Raw genomic sequence first — 25,847 nt, 5'->3', positions numbered from 1 at the left:
ATTTCATTTTAATTAAACAGATTATTTGCTTGCTCTGTAAAAAGTGCAACTTTAAGTGACAGCGTTTAAAACATTTGAGTTTATGCAATGCTTCACAGTCATCAGTTTATAAAAAATAAAATAAATCACAATGAATTGCATTTAGAGCTTTTTCTTTCTTTTCTTTTTTTACAAAATTCACATAATGAGGAATAGAGAGGAAAGAGTACATTTTAAAATGGCTATGGTCTCAAAGAGAATGGGCTGATGAATATGAAAAATAATAATGATTTTCCTGATGTACCTCATTTAAACAAACACAAAGTTTGATCACGAAAGACATCAGATTGAACAACTGTGAATGAAGCCTACTTATACTAACAAAAAAAAGTATACTTCAAGTTCAATTTTTAAGTAGGCCTACTGTATTCTAATATGAATAGTACGTGTAAGTGTACTGTTTCAATACTACTTGGGACTAAATTGGCCCACTTTTTAGTGTAACAGTAGTAAACTCTGAGTACACAACTAGTAAGTCTTTCGTTTGCTGCAACTGCACTACAAGTAAATTTAGCCTATAGGTAGGCCTATATACTGTTAATTTACTAGTCAAATACTTGCAGCACATTTTTTTTGTTTAATTAAAGTATACTCTCAGTAAACTACAAGTTTAGTAGTTGTATACTGCATAGTAAAGGCTACTTTTTCTTTATACATTTTCTTTATGAATAAACATCAGATCTATTGTAAGCTAGTGGATTCCAAAACAAGTTTATAAGACAGTAGGCTATGTAAACTGCATGGTGCTAAACTTTATACACTCCCAACTTCATATTCTGAGAAAATAAATAAAATAAAAAATAATCTGAGACATGGCTTTTTAAGAAGTGCATTTGCTTAAATTTAGCTAATTTCTGACCAATAGCCTAATAACATTTAAAAATCTTAGGCCTAGTGTTTAGCCGTTTTGGGCTGCTTCTTCTTCTTCTTGTTGTTTGTTTGTTTTTTTGCCCAGGAGTGCACTTAGGCTAAGTGCAATTTCTGAGAAGTACCCTAATAAAAAAATAGACTGAAAGTAGGCCTATACTTTCTTGTTTTTAGTTTAAAATAAGTAGTTTATAATAGCATAGGCTACTTGAATATGCTCTTTTTTTTTGTAAGGGTCATACATTTAAGTATGTGGATGCTTTTCGGGTTTATATTAGTATCGGGCTGCTGTCAGCTGACTAACTGTTTTCAGATGTTCTTGGAGAACTCGATTTCGTAACGGGGCGGGACCAATTCACTCCAAGAGATAAGTGCGCAGAGAAAGTAAAGTTATTGCAAGTTGCAAGTATTTTCGCAAGAATTTAGGCTGCCGCTTTAGGAGGATCAGCAAAATGGCAGGTACGTTTATTTGCATATTTCTGCGAGTTATTTTTTCCGCTTCATTTTGTTAGGAATGCTCCTGGAATTCATCCAAAAAGGGTTTCCTCTCCCTCTATGCAATTCACAGATTTATAGATTTATTTATGCTGCTGAATTGAATCAAAACTAATATGAGTGTGGCGATTTTAGCTTTAATGTTCTATCTGTTTATAAATGTAAGTGTATTAATAACTTTAATCATGAAACTGTCGTCGACAGATGAACCGCAGATGGAGTCTGGAGAAGATCGGAACCCCGGAGAGATTTTGGACATCCGATTTCAGAAAAACCCGAATCAAAAACATAAATACCTGGAGGCTGAACCCAAAATACTAGGAGTGCGTGTACTTTACAACTTATCCGCTGACAAACCTTTTTTCATTGATGTGAAAAATGACTAACAGTAGCCTACAGAATAACTGTAGTAAACTTTTTTTGTGTGTCAGATTCTCATTTTAGAATGGTTAAGTGTAACAACAATTGCAGATTTTTGGTCATAGTGTTTTTTTGTTGTTGTTTTTGTTTTGTTTTTTACAGTACTATGTCAGGCTGTAATTTTTTTATTTTATATATACACCCATGGCTAATTTTCGTAAATGTCTTTGTGGTTCATTACAGGTAACGCAGATTGCGTTGGCTGTGTTTTTAACATCTGTGACCTTCGTGTTACATTTAGATGACATGTACAGGACAGTGGACATTGAGGGGACAGTGAGTGGCATTATTACCTCCATGACAGTAAGTAGGCCTACACTTCACATTTAACAGAATAATTTCATTTCGTTTCGTTTGTTTTTCCTCTATAAAAACATTGAGAAATCGATGAATTAATGAATGCCTAAATGTGTGGATAAATAGGTGATAAAAATTAAGTAGGCCTAAAAATCTATACAAAGCAGCCACTGGTATTGCAGGAATATAGTATTGGATAATAGGGAAGACTGATAGTCTGGCTATCACCAGACCAAGCTCAATCTTTTAAGATTGAACATAGTCTGGGGAGTCTACTCTGTATTTTCTACTGTAAAAATCTTCTGAGAGTTGTCATGATAGAAATATAGATTAATCCTTATTAAAGTTGCAAGAGTCAAGAGCAGTGAGCGATCTTTTGTTGTTTAATTTACATTAAAGCAACACTATGTAACTTTTCAACCTTCATAATATATTTCCAAGATCCTTGTGATGGTACATCGACTTACAATAGGTTGAATGACACGTCTGCCATAGCCTGACAGGGTCTGTATCGCTTTTACTGGCACTATGTAACTTCGGGGTTCGGGTAGTAACCAGAGCACAAAAAGAACTACAAAATTCGACTGCTTTACGGCATACGTCACTTCCCCCACCACTTCGTCAAATTTGGACGTGAGAGGCCAACCAGCGTTTGTTTTCGGCTTTCGTGCGTATGTTTTTGTCATGGGGGTTGTTTACACCTGGCCACTTCATGCATTTTCTCAGATCGGATACCTATCCGATCGTGAAAAGTCCAGGTTTAAATGCCCTCGGAAACGCATTTGAGACGGATTTGGATCCGATCGCTCAAACCACTTCAGGAGGAGATCTGAGACGCATTCCAGACGAAACTGGACAAGTGTAAATGCATATGGTTGTTGAAACCACATATGCAAATTGTACTCCTCCCAAAAATGCAAAAAAAAATAAAAAAACGTGTGAGAGCGTTGTATAGGCTATATGTTATATCCAGATATGACGACGCGCTGGAACACGCATCACCACAGACGAGCAACTGCATCAAGCCAACGTGCAAACTATCGCAAATCAAAGTGAAAGACAGTAAGTCGCAGACGCTTAACACACAATCTTCATCATTAAAAGTAAAGAAACGAAATGATCTTACCAGGCTTACTGCTCTCTCTTATTGTGGTCTTTGATTTTGAAATTTTAGCTGATGATCTATAAAATGCAGCTCATATCTGTTGCTTTCGGTGACGTGCACTGAAAAATACATTTATGTGACCAGGTGTAAAGGAATCGTTTTGATAAATCAGATAGCTATGCCTCACGAATTAGTTTGCCAGCTGAACTCAGGTGTTGTGAGGTGTATTTATCACGTAGTCCTGAGGGATATCAGACGACGCTGTTGACGTTGATTCCTGCGATTATCACGAGAACAGCTTTCAATATCTCACATAATTATCAGGACATAAATACGCCTAACGTAGAGGTTGTATAGTGTAAACGAGCACAATTTGCAAACTATTATCTGTAATCTATTAACTATTCTCTGCCCGTTGCCAGGCAATTGTACTGATGTTTTAATGTTTCTGGATGTTTCGTGTGGTTTTATGTTGTGAGAATTGTTCTGTTTTATTTGTTGTTTTATCATGTCTTGAGGTACTTTTTGTTTACTGTATATTTTATAATTTTAAAGGTTTCTAAACATCTTGCCGAAGGACTGCAGTTGAAAATTAGCCAGTAGGCTAATACTGGCACATTTACAGTAATGTTGATCAATGTGCGTTGTCCTTATAAATAAATAAAATACAAAAAAAAAAAAATACAAAAATTATGATAATCATGTCTAATGACATCATAACGGCCAATGTTATGAAATAATGCGACGTACATTTAACTTAATTGATGTTATCTGGCATTTTGTAATGTTTACATTCCAATAAAAACAACACAAATTAAATTATACAGTAGGACTAGACTATAGACTATTTACTTGTGATTTAGCTGCAATCATGTAAAAACGTTATAATATAGGCTAATATATTTATTCCACGGCGACTCTAGGGGTCGCTGTTTGACAAAAACACAATTTCTACTTAGTGTGGCTTTAAGGACACAAACAGCACTAAGTATATTAAGCTGCTGTCACTTTAAGAGCTAATGCACTGATCCAAAATAGTAATATGTGTTTTCTTTCTCAACTGTTTACATTCGCACTGCATGGACCATTGGGCAGTCCTTATGTCAAGCCATGCTGAGTGCTGCAGTGATTATGTATTTTTGTAGGCTAACCCAAAAGTTAGCTTCACACTGGTTTTCCTGTTTGGGCTGTGATGATGTTTAATGTCCCCTCTTAGCCATTTGTTAGCAGCCTTCTTTTTCAAGGTAATAGTTTTTTCTGCAAAAATGTACAGGTAAAACTGTTCTGAAACGCAAATGCTGTTATTGACACAATGCTGTTTTGGAGGGCCTCAAAGTATACCCTGGACATTGTTTTGCTGAACATGGGACGTTATAAAGGAAACTGTGCCTTTCCAAATCATATCCAATACAGCAGATTAGTCAGTCAGTAAAACTATTTTGAAACCAGGTCAACCTGAAAATGTGTAATAAGTGAGAAAAGTCAAGGGCTAAAATCGGAATGTTTTCTAAGGACACAATATATCATATGTCCTGATATTTCCCTTTTGTAGATACTTATCGCTGGAAGTCTGGCTATAGCTGCACAGAATCTTCATCTCCCAACTGTAAGTTTTCAGATCATAACGTTTTGCCAGACACATAAAAACATGTATATTTGTCATAAACAATTTTATTTATTCAATAAGGAAAAATAAACTTTTGGTCACCAAGCATGCAGAATTCCTTTGTTTTGGTGCATCCAATAATACTGTTTGTATTTTTCCAGCTGAAGGCCTGTTTAGGAATGCAGGTCGTGGCCTGTTTGGCCGGTGTGATCTGCATTTTCATGCACTTAAGTGTTTACCAAATGGGATTATATCATTGTTGGTCTGAAGAAGAATCCTCAATATGTACACATTTAAGAGTAAGTAACAGCTAAATGTTAGTTCTCTTAATCCATGCTGATTTTTGAACTGAGTTAGTTTCCTAACTGATGATCTTTGCTACAATTACACTAAATTAAATCAACATTAAACTAAACTGAATAATGACACTAATGTCTTTTTAATGCTGCTTTACATACATCTTCAACTGAAGAATTGTGCAGTATCATTGCTGTTATTTCCCTGGTCGCTACTGTGAAGCTGCTTTGAAACAATCTGTATTGTATAAAGTGCTATATAAATAACTGACTTTTTTATCTTTTTACCCCCAGATTGCAGTTGAAAATTACCGAGCATTACAAAAGCTGGTGCTGGCAGTCCATATTGTCCTTTCTGCCACTTTAGCTGCGTACTGCTGCAAGGTCATTCAGTGCTGCTCTCCCGTGTCTAGTGTGGTAAGACCCTGTGAAAACTGTAGATCATGTTGTAAGATGCTGTTTTGGAAGAGATGAAAACTCACTCATTGTGTTTTTACTTCTTTTTTTTCAGCCGGTAATCACGGTTAACAGAGCTCCAGATCCTAGGTGAGGACAGTTTCAGTGATAAGACCTTCAGAGCCTGGAAAAATATATATCCACTGTTTGTTCAACATGCGTATCAGAATTGAATGATCAGTTTTATACATTTCAGGTATCTGTGAACAGTGTTGGGGATAAGTAACGCATTACAAGTAACTTGAGTTAAGGAATCAGATTACTTTTTTCAAGGAACTAGTAAAGTAGTGCATTACTTTTACATTTACAACAAAATATCTGAGTTACTTTTCAAAGAAGCTACGCAAGTTACTTTGTTTTCTCATTTATTGACTGACACTTCTCCTGTCCGCATGTTGAGAGGAATCGGGATTGAGGTGCAGAGGCGCTGTGTGAACATGATGGTTTTTATAGTCTTAATGTGAACACTCATCTAACTCGCACAAAAGCAGATTCAGTATTCCTCAAAATGAATTAAAAAAAAAACTGTGAAATGCAAACTGGCAGTAATTAAATGTTCAATAATACAAATATACTTTATGTATTTAATCTTACTTTATTGCAATCCATAATGGCAGCACATCTGAAAGGTTTGTTTGAGCGTGTACCCTCTACTGTACAGGCATGAATTTGCATTTGCACTATTGGTGTGAAAGGGCCTTTACATTTGCCAAACCTTTTTTTTTTAAATAAAAAACAAGGAAGAAAGCCCAGCACAGAGGAGAAAAAGTAACTCAAAAGTAATGTAACACATTGCTTTCCATGAAAAGTAACTAAGTAGCAGTACAATTAGTTATTTTTTAGAAAACAATGCAATTATTCTTTTAAACCTTCACTAACAATTACTGTGAATTTACACTCAATATTTTATGAAACATATTTAATTTAATATCTGTTTCTAAAATTCCATCACTTTTTATCATTTAATTTAAATGAACTTTCTTTTACATTCAGTATGAAATGTTATATTTTATACCTAAAATATATTCAAAATCCTTTGAATGTAATCACCTTGTCAATTGAATGTACAGACAGATATCATTGAATTATTATTGCTCCAGTGATGTCTTTATAATCTATATTGTGGGCACAACCGTTAATGACTTTTAGTGTGTTTCTGTCCCGCCAATGGCACTGATCATCAGTATTACAAAAATGATAATAATTGTGAGAACTGTTATGACTGCTTTCAGACATCCTCCTTGTATGCATAGGTAATCCCGCTTCAAACTCGCTATTAGTTGTACTACTCGATTAAAACAAGCAATAATAAAAAGCTACTGAGCTGTACATTTCACTGTTCAGCCAATAATCATCCTCACGGCTTATAGATTCTTACCAATGTTCATCTGTTTCCATCTTGTTTAACCATACAAATAAAACATTTTTTGAGTGATAATTCAACATTGCAACCAAGGAATAGGGAAAAAATAATGCTTCACACACACACACAAATGGGGATATTTTGGGGATATTTAATCTAATTTTATCAATCAATAAATTCCTCTTGAAACAAACTTTGTTGTATTATTTTAATTTAATACTGTGAAGCTGCTTTGATACAATCTGTATTGTGAAAAGCGCTATACAAATAAACTTGACTTGACACACGCACACATGCACACACACACGCACACACACAAATTCAATGATTTATTGTTCAATAAATATAACCACACATGATTTCAGTCATTATTCTCAGCATGACTGAGCTTACACACAATGTTGTAACAATTATTATTGCTGAATTAAAATGTTTTATTTCATATTTTAAAATATGTCTGAAGATCCTTTTATTTCAAAAGGTCAACTGAGTTAAATGCTTGTTAATTCCACATTTCTTAGAATGTACAGATGCCTTGACCTTAGTGAGCTGTCATAATCCAGTCCAATGATTACTTCTCAAAATGCAGAAACGGCTGCATCACATTTTCTTCACAACTGTAGTTCATCTGTCCAGTGATTCTGTTTAAAAGAATAAAGAACAATTAGTGAATCAGTTATTTAACTTGTCTCACTAAAAGCTGCAGCTTTCACTTGACTCCAAGTACAGTTTAATAACTTTAACTGTCATGCATCACTATCTATATCTGACATCTCTGTAACATAACTGAAAAAATGATAGTTATAATTTCAGTCCATGTTGGGGTTTTAATGAAATGGTTACATTTATTGGCAACACATATTGAAGGAATAGTTCACTTAAAAATTAAAATTCTGTCATAATGTACTCACCCTCAAGTTGTTTCAAACCTGTATGAATAAATTTTTTCTCCATCAACCAAGCAGTTGATGGACCCCATTGACTTCCATAGTAGGAACAAAAATAATGGGTTCCATCAACTGCTTGGATACTGACATTCTTCAAAATATCTTCTTTTGTGTTCAGCAGAAAAAAGAAATTCATACAGGTTTGAAACAACTTGAGGGTGAGTAAATTATGACAGAATTTTCATTTTTAAGTGAACTATTCCTTTAATACACTCTGAAACCATATTAAAGCTGACCTGAGATGAGGACGAGGTAATTTCTTCCAAATCACCAAAACAGCCGTTTTTATGGCGTATTAAACTCCCCCACAGCACAGAGTGATGACAGCCAGGACACTTTCCCTCGACAGGAAGTAGGTGGGAAGGGTCTGCCTTCAGAAAGTGTTTAGCCAGGCAAATCAGATGACAAACCATATGACAGGAAGGGTGGAAACAAGATAATCTATCCACAGCCTGAAATCAAAAGAAAAAAAGAAAAAAAGATTGACACAGTTATTCCTGCAACATTTTGAGCTGGTTTATTTAAAACCACTTTGAAAGCAGAGTGAAACTAACCTTAACAAACACCGCACACAACACACACCGCTCCACCTGTCTCTCCTCTTGCTCCTCACACTCCTGCTGCGGTTTCCTCTTAGCACGAACACAGCCAAACGCTAGAGGAATGTGCAGAGGAGGCTGCAGCACAGGGGCAAAATCCATCCGGTACTCCTGCTTTAGCCAGCGCACGGTGAGGGGGAGTCGATTCCACGGCGCCACCCGAAGCATGTTTGACACCACACGCCAGTGGAACTGCAAACTGGACTCTTTACGGCTGCGCCGGGCAACATGGGACAGGCGACGAGAGGTGTGCGGATGCTGCCATGCCCACTCAAACTAGCAGAGGAAAGATGATGGTTATTACTGTAATGTGTCTGGATGTTTTACTGTTCAATTTGTAGTTTTCACTAAATTATTATAATTACTCTTATACAATTATATGAATCAATCAGTTTGGGCAATTTTTGTATTATTATTATTATGGTGACACTTTACAATAAGGTTCATTAGTTAAACTAATAATGAACTGCACATACAGTATTTAATAATCTTTGTTAATGTTAATTTCAACATTAACTAATACTTTATTAAAATCTTATTAACATTAGTTAATGCACTGTGAACTAACATGAACAGATAATGAACAGCTGGATTTGTATTAACTAACGTTAACAAAGATTAACAAATACCGTAACAAATGTATAGCTCATTGTTAGTTCATGTTAGTTACTAAATAAACTAATGTTAACTAATAAACCTTATTGTAAAGTGTTACCATTATTATTAGTGCCACACTATCTAACTTTCGGCCCTCTAGCGGTTAAAAATCAATAAAACTGAATTTGTCTTGCAGATGTATTGTTTTGGTTGTTCTATAACTGTGCTCCTCAGATGAATGTGGTTCGAGGCACCAGTGTACACACATGGATACAAATCATCTTATCAGAGCGGGTTCTAAATGATTTATTATCCATTTTTCTGATTCGTTGTGACAACCAACATTTAACTTCACGCAACCCACAGCCACAACTACTTTTCTGGCCCTGTCCGAAATGGCACACTTTATGTTTTATCTAGTCATTTTTGCTTATTGGTGTGGTTGAATTGGCAAGATTAAATACATAAAGTATATTTGTATTATTTAACAAATTTAATTACTGCCAGTTTTGCGCCCAATAAGTGACCTTGATGTACACTTTTGCCGAGGCGGCGCTGATGTGAGCCGAACAGTCAAAGCACCATTACGTCACGAAAGTGTGGACTCAAGAGTTGTGTCCAAAAATGCACAATTACTTTGTGACTACTAAAAAAGTTTGTCCTATATAGTATGAATGTAAACCCCAATTACACCACCCGCCACGTTGCCCTTATAATGTGGACTACCAGAGTCAGTTGCGTCGCTTCACTGTCATTCATAAATCCTCTCCCGTGGCCTCATGGGATTGTAAAGTGCCCATCATATGCACACTTCAGAATCTCGTTGGAAACAGTAGGTCATCTGGGTACTTTTTGCATAGTCTTTTACGAGTACTTTGAATTCGGACATTCTTCTTTTGTCTCATACTGTTTTTCGCATACTATATAATAGGGAGGAATACAATTTTGGATGCAGCCAAGGTAAAAAAAAAATATTTAGTTTCTTTAGCTGATTGAGCTTGTGTTTGTGTGTTGGTGGGAAAGATCCACACTACGGAGCAGAGTAGGCAGTAACGCACCAATAAGCTAGACGTAACCCGCCGTTAAACAAGAAAAAAAGGAGTGTGGACTCGGAACAAGAATGCGAAGGCTTAGGTTTTATTTTGGGACAGGGCCTCTCTGTCTACAGATATTACTCTGACTGCATTTGTGGTTAAGTAGGTACTTATTTTAAATAAGTAATTACATTTCCAGCGCTAAAAAAGTATGTTCTCTATACTATGAAAGTGTATTTTGTGAATGCAATCCGGACGTACTACATTCGCCATGTTGTCACTGACATGTGACCTATCAGCGTCAACGTCACTTCACTGTCATTCATAAATCCTCTCCCGTGCCGTGGCCTCATGGGATAGTAAAGTGTCCATCATAATTATGCACACTTCAGAATCTCGCTGGAAGTAGTAGGTCATCCGGCCGGGTACTTTTTGCCGACTCTTTAATGAGTACTATGAATTCGGACATACTTCTTTTGTCACATACTGTTTTTCACCTACTACATAGTAGGGAAGTAAGTGATTCCGGACACAGCCTAGAATGCATGTAAGCAATTTCCCGTGACATCAGTCCAAAGGACTCTAAAATATAAATCTTTATTATAGAGTTCATAAAAAAGAATTGGAAAAACTCCAGGTCCAGGCACTCAGTGGGATGCAAAAGTTAATAAGCCTTTATTGTTTTAAAGGGCTAAAACATTAAAACGCCACCACGTATCGGCCCACTGGCCTTCGTCAGGGTGTTGGTAACAGACAGAATCAAGCCATACTTATAGTTGCATTGATTTGTTTTAACCCTTTAAAACAATAAAGGGTTTTTAACTTTTGCATTCCACTGAGTGCCTGGACCTGGAGTTTTTCCAATTCTTTTTTATGAACATTTAACCCTTCCAAGAGCACCAGAGGATACAAGGGATACCAGCAGCGCTCCAGCTCCCCTTTGTCTAGCATTATTATAGAGTATTTGGGTAAAGTAAAGGCTTGGTATGGAATATTTCTTTCCCTGCACTCTCTTGTTAATAACATTGCTTTTATCAAAAAGGTACATAGTGTAGCTTTAAGTAAGCATAGCATACAGAAGAGAATTTTGTACCAAGGGGAAATGAAAGACAAGATATAACACATTAAAACAGAATAGTATACTTACCCGAAGAGCTGCAATATCAGATGGAAAGCCATGGATGATAAGAACCATCTCCCTTAAAATGAATAAAAAAAAATAAAAAAAAACACGTACATTTACCACAGAACCAGATCTACAGATCTCTGTTTAGAGATCTGGTCGTAAATTGTTCGCCATGTGAAATGTTGAGCTGATATCTCACCACGGTCCTCTGCCACTGGTTCTCTTGGCTCCTCCGCGGTGTCGTCCTGCGTTGTGTTGACCGATACGGCGCTCTGGGTTCACAGTGAAGCCAATATATATTCTACCCTTGAATTTCGGGTTAGTACAGTACAGCATATACACGCCATAGAAACTCTCCACCTCTACCACCATCCTGTTTTTTTCTACAGTGGCTCAAACACTTTTGCAGAGGCAGGGTTAGTAACGTAGAGACGTTTCTTTCCAACTTATACATGTCATCTTTTCAAATCACTTGGCAATATTTAACAATTTCCCCATTTATACAGCACCTTTCAAGAGTTCCTTATCTCAAGCGATATAACTATATCCTATAATCGAACCTTCTTATTTAATATAAATAAATATGGCATCATATTAAAGACTACAAACGGAGCGCCTGTTCTTTTTCTTCTCCACTTGAATCATCAAAACATTCACATGTTTTGGTTTTGTGGCTCTTTCGTTTCAAACTAGCCCGTTAAAGATGTCCGGGTATGGCCTGACCAAATATACGATGTAGGAGTCACTTGTTAAACGAATACAATATTAAGTTGAATGTGTGGTTATGCTTCACCTTATTAACAAATAAAGATTTGACCTTTTGTATTGATTTTATTTGGTTTGATCATCTTCCAATTTAATTATTTGGCTTTTCCGATCAAGCAAATGAAAAGAACACCGATAACAACAAGGACCCCAAATTCTCGGCTTTGATTGGCCAGTTTGCATGCCTCTGGTAAACACTTCGATAAATGGATTGGTCACTTCTTTTGAAGAGGCGTGGCCTCTGTAACATTCCAAGCCCAAATGGGTGTTTAAATGACTGCTCCTCCTTTCTAAGGCATACCCGGTAGTTACAGCATAATTAGAAGAGATCGACGCTGTGTACTGTACATTGATATCATTAACCTCAGCGTTTATTAAAACTTCTTCGTCACCAAAGCTTATACTTTATCCCAGGAAATATGTCAGTCACCCCAGATCTGATTCGTGAAAAACTGATGGCGGAGATTGGTGCGATACACGTGGTATGTAATAATAATAACTGCACAGCCAGATGAACATGGAATCATAATGAATTACAGATCATACAATGTACATGTGCGATGTAAAACAGGCAGCTGTTGCTTTTTCACATTTCAACAGTTAATTAAACGAAAATATGTAAACTCTGTGCATTTGGTCAGAATCCGTTTTTCTTTCAGGATGTAGAAGACACGTCTCCCAATAGATGTGCTGCCAGTTTTAAAGTTCTTGTTGTATCCCCTCAGTTTGAAGGAAAAGCATTGTTGCAGAGACACAGGTGAGTTACTTCTTCTGCTCACGATTTCTTTGGATTAGACAGAGAATCATTCATCCATAGAAAATACAAAAGACTGAAACCACTAGAAAAAAAATGCTTCTATTTTTCTCCTTTCTTAGTGTTCATTTTTAATGTTCACATTATAATCTTAATTTCAGTTTGAAATCTGAAAATAAAATGTCCCCCCATTCTCTTTAATGACAGCAGAACTCCGGCTGCATGAACTCCACAATTGTGTGCAGCCGATAACCTGATGATCATGATTTGAGAATGATCCAAAAAGAGCATCTTGTGCTTCAGTGGAAGAACATGTCACTGTTTGTTCACATGATCAATGTCACGAATGTACATACATGATATTAGTAACTCAGAGGTACAGAATCTTATTTCTTATTAATTTTATAATACTTTAACTTATGTTTGTTTTAATCGAAATCCTAGTTTTAGTAAAAGTCCCCCTACTTTGTAGTACATTTTATTCATTAAAGCGCATCTCTTTTTCTTTTCTTTTTCACCCAAATTATATATTTGATATATTCTTGTGAAAACAAATTAAATAATAATAATTCTTCATGTCTTAAAATAGCTTGAAAGCTGGCTTCATTTAGGAAACACAGATCCATGAATATGCATATTAGTCCCCGCCTCCACTCACTCACACCAGCTCAGAATACCTCATCCACTCGGTCAACATTACCGTAGTAAACACTGCACAATGGCAAGTGGAAATACTGGTTTAATTCAGCCATAAATGTTTGAACCAGAAAGTGATTCAGAAGTTAATTATACATCTCGTCTCGTTTACGAATCGTTGTATGAGAATGGTAATGCGTTTTATGTATCGCTCTCTACAACGTCGGACATGTTACGGTAATTAATAAAAAAAATTTTTTTACTGCAGTTTTAAGGAGAAAATACTACTTGTTGTTGACTTATGAATGTGCACATGATTTGTTTAAAGCATATTAAAAACACCACATAGACATATAAACAACATTTAAAACTTGATTTTTACCACAGGGAGTCTTTACATTTTTAGTTAAATTTTTGATCCCAGATTTTCAGTGGGGTTTTTGGACCTCTCTTTACGAACTAATATAATAAGTTAAATGTATGCACATGATTAATGCCTGTTGTTTAATTTATTAATGAACAAAAATGTCTAATCGCTATGTGAATGTCATCTCTCAAGTTAAAGGTGCAGTAAGCGATTTCTGAGAAACATTGTTGAACACGACCCAAACAAACACATTTCATTGCTCCACCCCCAAAATACACAAACATGCAATACAAGAGTGGATGTCTCTTTACAGTAACTGAAGTAAATAATAACAAAAAATAAAGCGAAGATAAGAAATGACAAGGAAGAACAAAAAAATAACAAACAGTACAAGCAAGAGTTTGCTGTTAGTCGCCAGCAGCACACCAGCTCTAGACAATCCCCGACTAAGGATTTTCATAGTCAAATCAGAATCGTCAAATCTTGCCTATTGTCGACTAATAGTCGAATCATCTGTGTGGGGGAAGGGGGCGGGGCTTTAATTTTATTGCATTTTATTGATATGTGGCAAGCAGGTTGCATTTCATATCAGTAGTGGATATTGCCATTTAAGAAAACAATTGGCATGCTGTTTCAGCCAAGTACGGAACACCTGAAAATGGGAATAAAAATGTTTGATTGAATCAATGATGCTGTCAGTGGAGAGTGTTGTGCAAAGGTCAAGTGTCCCAGCTGTCTGAGAGTGCCTCAGACACGGACGCAGATGTGCAGGCTTAGCAGAATGATCTGGGTCTTTTTACAGGACCAAGTCATGTGGAAGAGTATTGTCTTTAGAGAGGATGGATCTGTGGAGGCAAGCTGTGAGGAACAGGCATGCTGGGATCAATAGACTTACTGACCTCATGTGATGTTTTTATAAATGTCTGTGTTTATGTTTGTTGGTAGGATGGTGAATAATTGCCTTGCCGAGGAGCTGAAAGAGATCCATGCATTCGAGCAGAAAACATTGACACCAGAGCAGTGGGATAAACAGAAAGCACAATGACACGTACAGACACACTCAAAACTCATTCACGCAGCCATCAAATAAAACAGCAGGGACTTTTTTATTTGGTGATGCTTCCATTATTCCCCTCAAAGTATAATCACACCAATGTAATTTAAATCAGTTAATTTGTATTTATAAAGTGATTATGCTTCACATTTTTGTCAAATGCATTATGTGCTATACAAGGGATCTTTGAAATGTAGTTTGCTGACAATAAAGAACATTTCTGAACCGAATTTGTTGGTTGTTGTCAGATTATTAATGTGTGATGACATATTTTAATTTCCATCTTAGAGTGAAAGCTGCTAAAGGTTTAGACTTTAAGGATGGCTCATACAGAATGTTTCGATTTAGAAAATATTGCCACCAACAAATCATTCGATACTGTTAATTTCACTTTGCTTTTGAAATCTGAAAATCAAACCTATTTTCATAATCCCTTAGTATCTGATTTTTTTCCCCCATTAGCTTTAATGACAGCAGAACTCCAGCTGCATGAACTCCACAATTTTGTATACCTAAAACCTGATGATTTGAGAGTGATCCAAAGAGCATCTTGTGCTTCAGTGGAGGAACATATTACTGTTTGTACAAAGGAGTCACATGATCAATGTACATACGATATTAGTAACTGAGATAGAATCTTATTTCTTATTCATTTTGTCATACTGTATTTTTTTGTTTGATTTAATTGAAATTCTAAAACTTTGTGGACATTTTCAAGTCACATTAGTTACATTTTTATCATTTGTCATTTTGGAGTGAAAGCTGCCAAAGGTTTAAACTTTAAAGGATTGCTCAGACAATATTTTGATACAGAAAATATGGCCACCAATTTCACTTTGTTCAAAAACCCATAATATATTATATATGTAATAAAAGTTCATTTTGAAAGCTCTGAAATCTAAAAACTATATTAGTCTGTTTTGATTCTTTACCTCAGTTCAGCTGGAATTTACCAAAGTAACACATTTATCCTGTCAGAACATAAATGAATGCTGACCACAGCTGGCAAACAATATTTTCAACTTACAACTGATATTTCAGTATGTTCCTCACACAAAGACACATACTTTTAGGTGCATATCCCCATCAACTTTAACTTTATCAAAAATAACAGCATGAACATTATTGAAAACTTCTCCTTTTTTTGTCTCACAATAATTTGAGTGTAAAATTATGACAGCTTTTTAACTTTTTGTTGAACTATATACCGAGGCTCCCTGTTCTCCAGATTTTATAAGTTGGACAAATACCATTGAGAACCAAGGACAAATTATGATTATTGCAACGAATAACCTTTGAAGCTCATGGTAACAAAGTCTTACAATACCAAGGCAATTAATACACACTTTAAGTGCTTTCCAAACATAAAAATATGGCTTGGATAATATGGAAACCTGTCATTGATTCAGGAACAGACATAACCTCTTATGTTCAGACAGATATAACGTGTGATTAATAACAGCATTGCAAGAGCAAATGTTTTATTCATGAAGCTAAAAGCATGTACGATTTGTGCTGAAGCTGAAGGGCAGACGGGCCTCCTGCTGTGTGATATAAAGACAACAGACCACAGCAGGCGTTCAGTGCTCTTTCTCACACAGTCTGCTCACACTTACATGTGTCTGACAGTAATATTACAGTGAAATCAGTATTTAACATGCTGTTCTGTCACTTTACGTGCACAGAAAAGAAATCTCGTTGCATGACAATAAAAGTAAAACAAATATGACTGCAATGTTCGTTAGCATGTGCAAGTTTGTCATTGCAAAATTGCACTCAAAGCCACTTTGTAACTTTGACACTGCAATGAAAGAGCCATTTCTTTTAATCACAAGATCTCAAAATATCAGCACTTCACACCATTCACACACACAAAATGGTATAAAAGTTGTCACTATGGTGGCTCCTTTTTAATGGGTACATAGCCTACTATTTCGGTACTATACATTTGAGGTAAGAATATGTACCTTTAAGATACCAGTATGCACCCTCTAGGGGTAAATATGGAACAAAAGTGTTCCTTTTGAAGGGTGTGGTCCAGATGACAGCTTTTCTACCATTTTTTTTTCTCTCTCTCTATGTAAGAGTGAGGTACTAACATACATAGGAAACTGGAAATGTATTTTGTAAGGTGCATGCTATTGGAAGAGAAATTGGAAAACTGAAATTGATTATGAAAGACCAACATTCAGATCGTGACAGGTGGACTTGCAGTAGCTGGCCGAATTCAGAAGCTTTCATTGAGTTTGCAGTCAGTCTGAAATATGTGAGGTAAACCGTGTGACTCTTTTGTTGTCTTTAATCGGGTCTAGCGTCTGATGTCCAGGCCATGAATCACACTGAGACAACTAGTCTCTAGCCAGTGTCTAAACACTGATGATTTCATTAAAGGTACCAAGGGCACCACCACTGTTACATTCTGCCACAGATACACAATACGTTTAAATTCATAATAAAATCTACAGTCTTTGCAATTTTTTTTTTTTTTTTACAGAACTGCACAGGCACTCACAAACTGAGAAAATCTGCAATGCGTTAAATAAAAGCGAATTGACGAAATAAATGTGCATACACATCTTTTACCTTTTCTCATGGTTTGTAGGTACTCTCACAATATCTCACCAGCAGTTCAGTCAGATGTCCAATCTAGAAAGCTCTCTCGGTCTAAAGCACAGACAGTATGGCATTCCTCTCAAATCCGGGTAAAGGATTTTTAAGCCAAACTCGGTCTGGCACCAGTCTGACCAGTTTTGGGGAAAGTTATTTTTAAATGTAATGCGTTACAAAATTATGTTACTCTCTAAACAAGTAACTAATTACGTTACTTAGTTACTTTTTATGGAAAGCATTACGTTACTCAACACATTTTTTTGTAATAATATTAATGTTTCATTTTTGGAAAATATAAAGGCCTTTTTACATCAAAAGTGAAATGAATAATAAGCCTCAGGCTGAAGGAAATGCAAATTCAAGACTGTACAGTAAAGGGGGCAGAGCTGAAACAAATCTTTCAGCCGTCCTGACATTTTGGACTGCAGAAGAATAGGACGCTGAAGAAAAAGGTTCAACACTTCAGAAAAAAATTACATAAAAATGGAAACACAAATGTGATGTGCATCTCATCATCATAATATTTTCATAATATTCATAATATTTTCATAATATTCTGAGTTTGCATTTCACTGTTTTTAAGCATTTTGAGGAATAGTGAATCTGTTTCGGTGCAAGTGAGATGAGTAAATGCATGCTCACATTCAGTCTTAAAGTACAACATCATGTTCACACAGCGCACACAACACCTCTGCACCTCAATCCCGATTTCTCTCAACATGGCACAGGAGAGTTGTCATGTATCATGTATATATAATATACGCCTCCACATCAATGGTACCTTCACACATATGCAAGTCACCCATGCCATTTACACGGATGCATCCCTATACACTGACAGATGTCTGCTTTTGCACCTGTCATGAAAATCTGGATGGTCCTTTTCATCTTTGGGACTGAGAACTCAAAGTCAGTTTTCCCAAAAACAAGCGGAAACGTGGACTCATCTGACCGCAGAACACATTTCCACTGTCTTTGATGAACTCGGGGCCCAGAAAACTATTGAATAAAAGTATAGCTTTCTCCTTGCATGACAGAGATTCAAGTGTCATTTCTTAATGCAGTGTCAGACTGTGTTAAGTGACAACGGTTTTAAAAAGTACTCCTGAGCCCATGTGGGTATATTTAGCAGCATGATGGTTTCTCATGCAATGCCATCTGAGGGCTGAAAGGTCATGAACATTCAACAGAGGTCTTGCCCTATGTGTACTGAGATTTCTCTGGATTCTTTGAATCATTTCATAATATTATGTATGGTAGGGTGACCATACGTCCTGTTTGACATATCTGGCCAGGATTTCGAGATCGCCCAAAATGCCCGGGATTCGGCTTTTGCTTTCTACAGTCACCATTCATTATGTTTACATTATTTGACACTGACACGTACGTGCCAGCTTTGCAGGTCATGAATTCTGCTTCACACGGATCCCGATCGAGACGAAAACACAGGAATTTTCTTAGCAATGCTAAAACGCACATCAACCGACCACTTGTTTAGCGTTCATGTAAACACTACATTTAGATTCACCAATCGGAATTAATTCAGTCCTACTGAATCAAAAGGTGTGCATGTAAACAAAAAGAATGGCGACGAGAAAGCAAAAGCCGTATCCCGGATATTTTGGGCGATCTCGAAATCCCGGCCGGACATGTCCTGGAATATGGTCACCCTAATGTATGGTAGTTGGAGAAAGACCTAAATACTTTGTAATCTTGCATTGAGAAATCTGATTTTTGAATTGTTTGACAATTCTCTCATGAAATTTGGCACAAAATGGTGAGCCATGACCCATCTTTGCTTGCAAAGACAGAGTCTTTGCTGGATTCTCCTTTTATAACCAAACACGAGACCCTCACCTACCAATTCACCTGCTAATTGTGGACTGTTTCAAAATATTTGTTCAACAATTGGATATTCTACATTTTTCTCAATTTTATTTTGCCTCTGTCCCAACTTTTTTGGAGTGTGTTGCTGCAGCCATCAGTCAAAATTTTTTTATATTTAGAAAATGTAATTTATTGTAATTTAAACTTTTGTCAGTTAAATAAAGGTTAAAGAGAATAAACAAATCTCATATTCTTGATTTTATAACATTTTACAAAATGTGAGATTTTATATATATATACACACACAGGGGGGAGAACAAGTATTTGATACACATACTGTATACACACACACACACACACACACACACACACACACACACACACACACACACACACACACACACACACACACACACACACACACACACACACACACACACACACACACACACACACACATATACAGAGTGTTGGGAAGTAACTAGTTATGTAATTTAGTTAATAAATAAATGTAACTGTAATCAGGGACCGTTACTGAGAAAACATTTTTATGTTACTTATACATCTACATCTGAATGTTTTCTGTAAAAAGTTAGGATATGTTGAATAATATTCATTTGTTGCTTTGCCTGTTTTTGATTTGCACAATGCCTCCTGCCATTTAAAGGCCGTTTAGTGAAGCGATGCTAAACGATGCTTTTGATTATTTCTCATTTGATTTTGCAGCTCCCCACGTTTGCCAATTACAGCAATCCACATTGGCGCTTTTTAATCTGTCAGTATGTATGTATGTATATATATATTTATCAAATTAAATATAGTAAATAATAAACTATATAATATTTTGTTGTAAATTTAAAAGCAATGCGTTACTTTACTCATTACTTAAAAAAAGTAATCTGACTACATAACTCATGTTAGTTGATATGCGTTACCCCAAACAATGCCAGTGACCTACTGATCCCTGGATTGATAAGAAATTGTGAGCATTTGGACAGGTTGAAAGCATAACTAGGAAAATAACATGTGTTCTCTACTCTGGTTCCTCTTCTGTGTGAAACCAGCAAATGTGTCATGACCCAGCAGCTTTTTACTAGTGGGTGTGATGGTACATGTCACATGTGGATGTCACAGTCCCTGGTTATATGCTCTTACCTACAACCGAGCAATTCTATATTTAAAAAATAACATTTCATAATCAGTGTATGAAATCAAGCACAGACCACCGATCTTTAAAAGCTGATAAATTAATAAAATAATTATTAGCAAAGTAAAGTAGAATTTGAACTTCTAAACTTCTTAAGTTTAATTAATTTTCAGAAGTGACTAAAATACTATTGTAAAAGAACCAAGTAAGATACAGTAAATTACCATGTGAGTTCCAGTCTATCTTGGATTGTGGAGATGAATGGAAGGAAGATCTGAGTTAAAAAGGCACAGAGGAGAGGATGGCTTACATGTGGCCAATATTTCAAATGTTCAATATTTCTTTACCACATTTTCCTCTGGTAAAGAGGTCTCTTATGCACACTATAGCTGCATTTATTTGATAATACGAAATACAGTAAGACTATGAAATATTATTACAATTTTAAAATGTGATTTATTCCTGTGATTTAAAGCTGAATTTCCAGTACCCTTTCATGTCTTCAAGTCTTCAGTGTCACATTCTGATGTGCTGATTTGGTGCTCAATACACATTTCTTATTATCAGGGTTGTGCTTAATATATTTGTGAACTGAAAACCATGATAATTCTTTTTAGAAAATTCAAAAGAACAGCATTTATTTGAAACAGAAATCTTTTCTAACATTACAAATGTCTTTACTGTCACTTCTGATCAATTTAATGCATTCAAATAAAAGTATTCATTTATTTTAAAAAATAATAAAAATCTTACTGACCCCAAACCTTTGAACAAGAGTGTATGTTCACTCTTATGTAATTATGTATGTAATTTGCATTAATATTTATCAAGCACAATTTAAGATGTTAAAAGATAAAAAATAAATGATGATTGAGGATTCATAAAATACGGATGATTATTTTAACAATTTAATTTAAAATTACTTTTTACAGCTAAATGTTTCAAATGCATATTTAATAATTGCAAGCCTAAAAATATACTGGCGTCTAATACTGGCCTAGTTGTAATATCATAACATTTCAAATTAGGCCTTTCAAATACAGTGCAGTTCATGGTTATTTCACATTATTTAGACAAAGATCAAATCACATTTCAAAATACAGATAAATTAGGTAAAAATCCAGATAAAACAATAACAATGTTTCCACACAAACACACAACTTTATTATACCTGTTGATGTTTCACAGTCTATAACTTAAAAATATAAAATTCACAGCAAGGTCCAACAAAAAAACTAGGGGAGAGCGGGGCACAACCTAACACTTTTTGACTTTCTCAGTTTGTGTAAATCCACTTGGGGTTCAGAAAATTTATATTTTCCCACATAATTTCCCACGTCTAGTACAATTATGTGGTTTTGTTTTATTAATACAGCGTATACTTTTTTCTTAATATACCCCAAAAGAATGGAAGTGAAATGTGACAACATGCCCCGGTGGGGGGGCACATGACCATATGACAGCTTAAAATGTTATCTGATCTAATAAAAAAAATATATATATACCAGAGAAACTAAAATATTTTGTCAATAAAATACAATTATTAACTTCAAATAAAATAACGGCATTTTTTAATAATTAAAAATGATAAAAATTGAGTTTGACAACAAACACACTGGAAAACAGCCATACAACAGTTAAAAAAAATTTTTTATTCATTATTTCTGAACATTGACTCTCAGTCTTTATCCACTTTTTTCTCATGGTTTCTCAATAGAATTCATAAAAGTATAGAATAGAATAGCATAGTTCTAATAGGGGCACAATGTAACAGTGTAACGTGCCCCACCTGCGCAACTGGGATTTAAACCCTGCTAGCGTCTTCTGCTACTGAACGAAGCATTAAAGAACTCGGATCTCAACTGTTAGGGGTGGTATAATGCCCTTTTCACAAGATGTAAAATAAGTCTTTGATGTCCCCAGAGTGTGTGTGTGAAGTTTTAGCTCAAAATATCCCACAGATATTTATATATAGCATGTTAAAGTTGTCACTTTTTGAGGGTGAGCAAAAACGCACAGTTTTGTGTCTGTCCCTTTAAATGCAAATGAGCTGCTGCTCCCGGCACAGAGGGCGGAGCTTCAACAGCTTGTGTCCTTTTACCTCACACACACATGCACTGAAAATTTCTAAACTTTTAGCCTTTTATGTTCAAACCGGAGTCAGACAATGATGGAGAGACTCAAGAAGAAGTGACAACATGTAGAAGCAACAGGACATTTCTGAATGGTTAGTTGAAGAATTTGTGCAGCTAATGTGGAGTTAACTATTTTCTAGTCATTGATTAGCATATTCTGTCATGATAATCTATAAATCTCGTTCCCGGGGGCGGGGTTTATGTAAATTCTAGGGTTGGTGACATCACTAACCCGAGAGGAATGTCCTGTAGTCCCTACCAGCCATTTGTTGTAGTCCTTAAACTATTTCTTTAAAAGCAAATATCTCCCTTTGCTTTGAACTTTGAGCGTTGGAACTTTGCAGATGTTGTTTATGCTCAAACAGCAACATTACACACTAACTAAAGTAAGAAAAGTGAAATCATAATCAACCACCCCTTTAAATAACAGATTCAAGATTAAAATAATATCAGATTTGTCTGTATTTTATTTTTTTAAATTATATATATAGTGTTGATATGGCAACTCGTAAATACACTAAGTTTCGTCATGCTAACAAGTGTGGAATGTTTTAAACCATGTGTGTTGCAACCCCGCATTAGTTTGTGCGCCGCTCTCCCCTACAGATGGTTCCGAGTTGTTTAGAACCTCAAACCTGACTGAACACGCCAACAAGCTTTCTAGCAAAACTGACTAATGAAATAATTTCATACGCGTGATGTTTCAAAGACAGTACTAGGATGGTGTGATTTCTGGTGGTAGCGCAGACCTCCACAGTTTCTAAAACTCTTCCCACACTCATCACACACGTACGGCTTTTCCCCGGTGTGAATGCGGAAGTGCCGTGTCAGCGCCCCCGAGTGGCGAAACCGCACCCCGCACAATGAACAACTGTACGGACGCTCACCAGTGTGTATCCTTAAATGAGTCTTCAGGTTCTCCAGGCGATTGAAGTCTCGGCTGCACATGCTGCAGTGATACGGGCTGCACCCTGGAGGGAAAAGCTGCTGCTTTCTCGGCCGGGTTGCGACAGTGCCTTCTTCCACACTCATTAATATGGTTCTGTGATGCTGAATGGGATGATAACAGATCATTTGAACTGTGAAATACACGGCTACATAATTTACAAATATACAGACTGGAATGGATGTTTGTCCTCACCTGCTCATTACGGTTTTGCGTTGACTGCGTGAGGGATGTCCTGTCGTCTTCTGATAGGTAAAGGTTGTGAAACGGGGTGGAGACAAGAGAGACGCTCCCACTGGATGGCAAATTGATTTTTGAGGAGCCTGAGGAAATAAAACATAAATCACTGACAAGATTTTTCAGTACAGCGGAACACTTTTATGGATTAACCATTACCGTGACTGTGGCTGGGTTCTTGATCCAAAGGTTCTGGCTCCTTCTGTGGCTTCTCTGGAGCAGGCTTCCAGTCTTCTAGCAGTTTTGACTGAACTAAAGTGATTCTGTTGTGCACAAACTCCTCATTACAAGTTGAGTCAAAACTATAGTCTGGACTAGAATAAGGAGAACCACATCCAGAGCTGCTATTCAGTGCAAGTTCTTCTGGATCTGACTTTTCACTTTTCACCTTAACTTGCTCAATTGCAGGCTGAAATGCTACGGCTTGATCGCTTGGATGTACATCTTGTATGAGATCTATGCTGAGCTCCTTTTGGTCTGATGTATCTTGCTCTGTGAAGACATAAGTGACATCAAGACAAAAAAATGGCAACAAATTATAACTATTTTAAAAAAGTTTTTAAAGAAGTCTCTTATGCTCATCAAGCCTGTATTTATTTGATATGCTTTAAAATATAACTGATTTCTGATAATTCTATAATTGATATAATTTAATGGTTTAAATTATTATACTAATTTCTGAAGGATCATGTGACACTGAAGACTGGAATAATGATGCTGAAAATTCAGCTTTGGCATCACAGAAATAAATCATATTTTAAAGAATATAAAAAGAGATTTAAAAAAATATTATTTTAAATTGTAATAATATTTCACATTTTAACTGTTGTTCTGTATTTTTGATCAGATAAATGCAGGTTTGACTTCTGCATTTATTTCAAAGAGATTTCTTCTGAGACTTCTTTCAAAAACTGACTTTCAGAAAATGGACTTAATTTAGCTAACGTTACTTGACTTCCATCATGCTGTAAAGGGTCTGAATGTGACTTTCGTTGTCTACAGTTGTGATTACTGTCATTATCTAATCACAAGATTTCTGTTTTTCATTTTGAGATAGGCTACGCACCATGTATAGGTGAAGTGTTCATTTCGTGTGATCGTACACGACCATCGTGATGAGAGATTTCGTGAAAAGATCCATTCATCAGCCCTTCACTCTCATCCACATATGCGTGTACTTCGTCGTGTTTCTGCGGTGTAACGTTATCCTCTCGCAGACTGTACGAGCTGCTCTGATTTGATTCCCCATGATTGAGATGCTGTGTTGGTAATGTGAGACGGTTGTTCTCCCGCTGTTTCTCGCTGTTATCCAGAAGTCTGCTGAACTCATTGATCGCGATCTCAAGCGCCACCTCAAATGCCCTGCGCAACGCCGTCTCGAGCGCGGCCTCCATACATCTGGACATCAGTGATATCGGCTCCCTTCCGCTGACTTTCACACGAGCATTCATTTTATAAAAACACACCGTGTCTCACGCATAGGTCTTACTGTCTAACGTTATCTCTTCAGAATGCTTATAATGCGGACGCCGTTAGAGTCATTTCAAGCGTTCCAGGCAGCTACTGAACAAAACAGACTGACGGCAGGAAATGCTTCAAAATAAAAGTCAATAAACTCATAAGAGCGTCTTGATCTTGTCCTCAGCATGATTATAATTTTTACTAATGTACGCTTTTATAAAATAAAATATATTCTGTTAATTTTCACCTTCATTATGTTTTATTTAATTAACATTTAGTGTAATAACGGAATTTAAATGCTTTCTCTGAGAGGAGATGCTCATCCTTTATTCTTCAAAACATATAATCAATCTCATTTCAGTTTTTGCAAGAAATTTTGTTACTACACGGTTTAAAAATGAGTAGACTGCTAGTTTGGGACTAAATGCTGGTTTGTAGTTATATGTATATTTTCAGTAAAAAAAAAAAAAAATTTTGATGCTTTTAAAACATGCGATTTTTCATGTTAGGTTAATTTCATATTGGATAATAGTTCAACAAACGTCCAAATCCAAATCTAGAAAGAAATGTAGTTGTCAATTTTATTTTAATTATTTAATTTAATTTAATTTAATTTAGTTTTTATTTTATTATGACAGTAGTAGTGGCTATCCGTAGATTA

General features: G+C 36.0%; 4 protein-coding genes across 4 annotated transcripts; 2 read left to right on the top strand and 2 right to left on the bottom strand.

Annotated features, from left to right (window-relative positions):
• Positions 1 to 1,214: 1,214 nt before the first annotated feature.
• Positions 1,215 to 7,309, top strand: LOC309486039 (uncharacterized protein). The gene is made up of 7 exons (XM_082153118.1): positions 1,215 to 1,365; positions 1,606 to 1,724; positions 2,005 to 2,124; positions 4,776 to 4,829; positions 4,991 to 5,128; positions 5,420 to 5,542; positions 5,637 to 7,309. Exons 1-7 carry the CDS (start codon positions 1,359 to 1,361, stop codon positions 5,673 to 5,675), a joined length of 600 nt encoding a protein of 199 aa, XP_082009244.1. The 5' UTR covers positions 1,215 to 1,358; the 3' UTR covers positions 5,676 to 7,309.
• slx1b (SLX1 homolog B, structure-specific endonuclease subunit) lies at positions 7,261 to 11,950 on the bottom strand. The gene is made up of 5 exons (XM_082152974.1): positions 11,447 to 11,950; positions 11,269 to 11,320; positions 8,446 to 8,766; positions 8,128 to 8,343; positions 7,261 to 7,585 (listed from the first exon to the last, which is right to left on the bottom strand). The coding sequence occupies exons 1-5, from the start codon at positions 11,617 to 11,619 to the stop codon at positions 7,556 to 7,558; spliced, it is 792 nt and encodes a 263-aa protein (XP_082009100.1). The 5' UTR covers positions 11,620 to 11,950; the 3' UTR covers positions 7,261 to 7,555.
• A 340-nt stretch (positions 11,951 to 12,290) lies between these two features.
• LOC309492355 (bolA-like protein 2) lies at positions 12,291 to 15,053 on the top strand. Its single transcript, XM_082161289.1, has 3 exons — positions 12,291 to 12,494; positions 12,672 to 12,769; positions 14,715 to 15,053. The coding sequence occupies exons 1-3, from the start codon at positions 12,432 to 12,434 to the stop codon at positions 14,812 to 14,814; spliced, it is 261 nt and encodes an 86-aa protein (XP_082017415.1). The 5' UTR covers positions 12,291 to 12,431; the 3' UTR covers positions 14,815 to 15,053.
• Positions 15,054 to 20,791: 5,738 nt separating this feature from the next.
• LOC309484383 (uncharacterized protein) lies at positions 20,792 to 25,314 on the bottom strand. The gene is made up of 4 exons (XM_082150681.1): positions 24,792 to 25,314; positions 23,885 to 24,217; positions 23,684 to 23,811; positions 20,792 to 23,592 (listed from the first exon to the last, which is right to left on the bottom strand). Exons 1-4 carry the CDS (start codon positions 25,174 to 25,176, stop codon positions 23,230 to 23,232), a joined length of 1,209 nt encoding a protein of 402 aa, XP_082006807.1. The 5' UTR covers positions 25,177 to 25,314; the 3' UTR covers positions 20,792 to 23,229.
• Positions 25,315 to 25,847: the final 533 nt, after the last annotated feature.

Source organism: Leuciscus leuciscus, assembly GCF_965113295.1.
Source record: "Leuciscus leuciscus genome assembly, chromosome: 2".
Lineage (NCBI taxonomy): Eukaryota > Metazoa > Chordata > Actinopteri > Cypriniformes > Leuciscidae > Leuciscus > Leuciscus leuciscus.
Note: the sequence above shows the minus strand (reverse complement) of the source record. Positions and strands in the feature narration are given on the sequence as shown.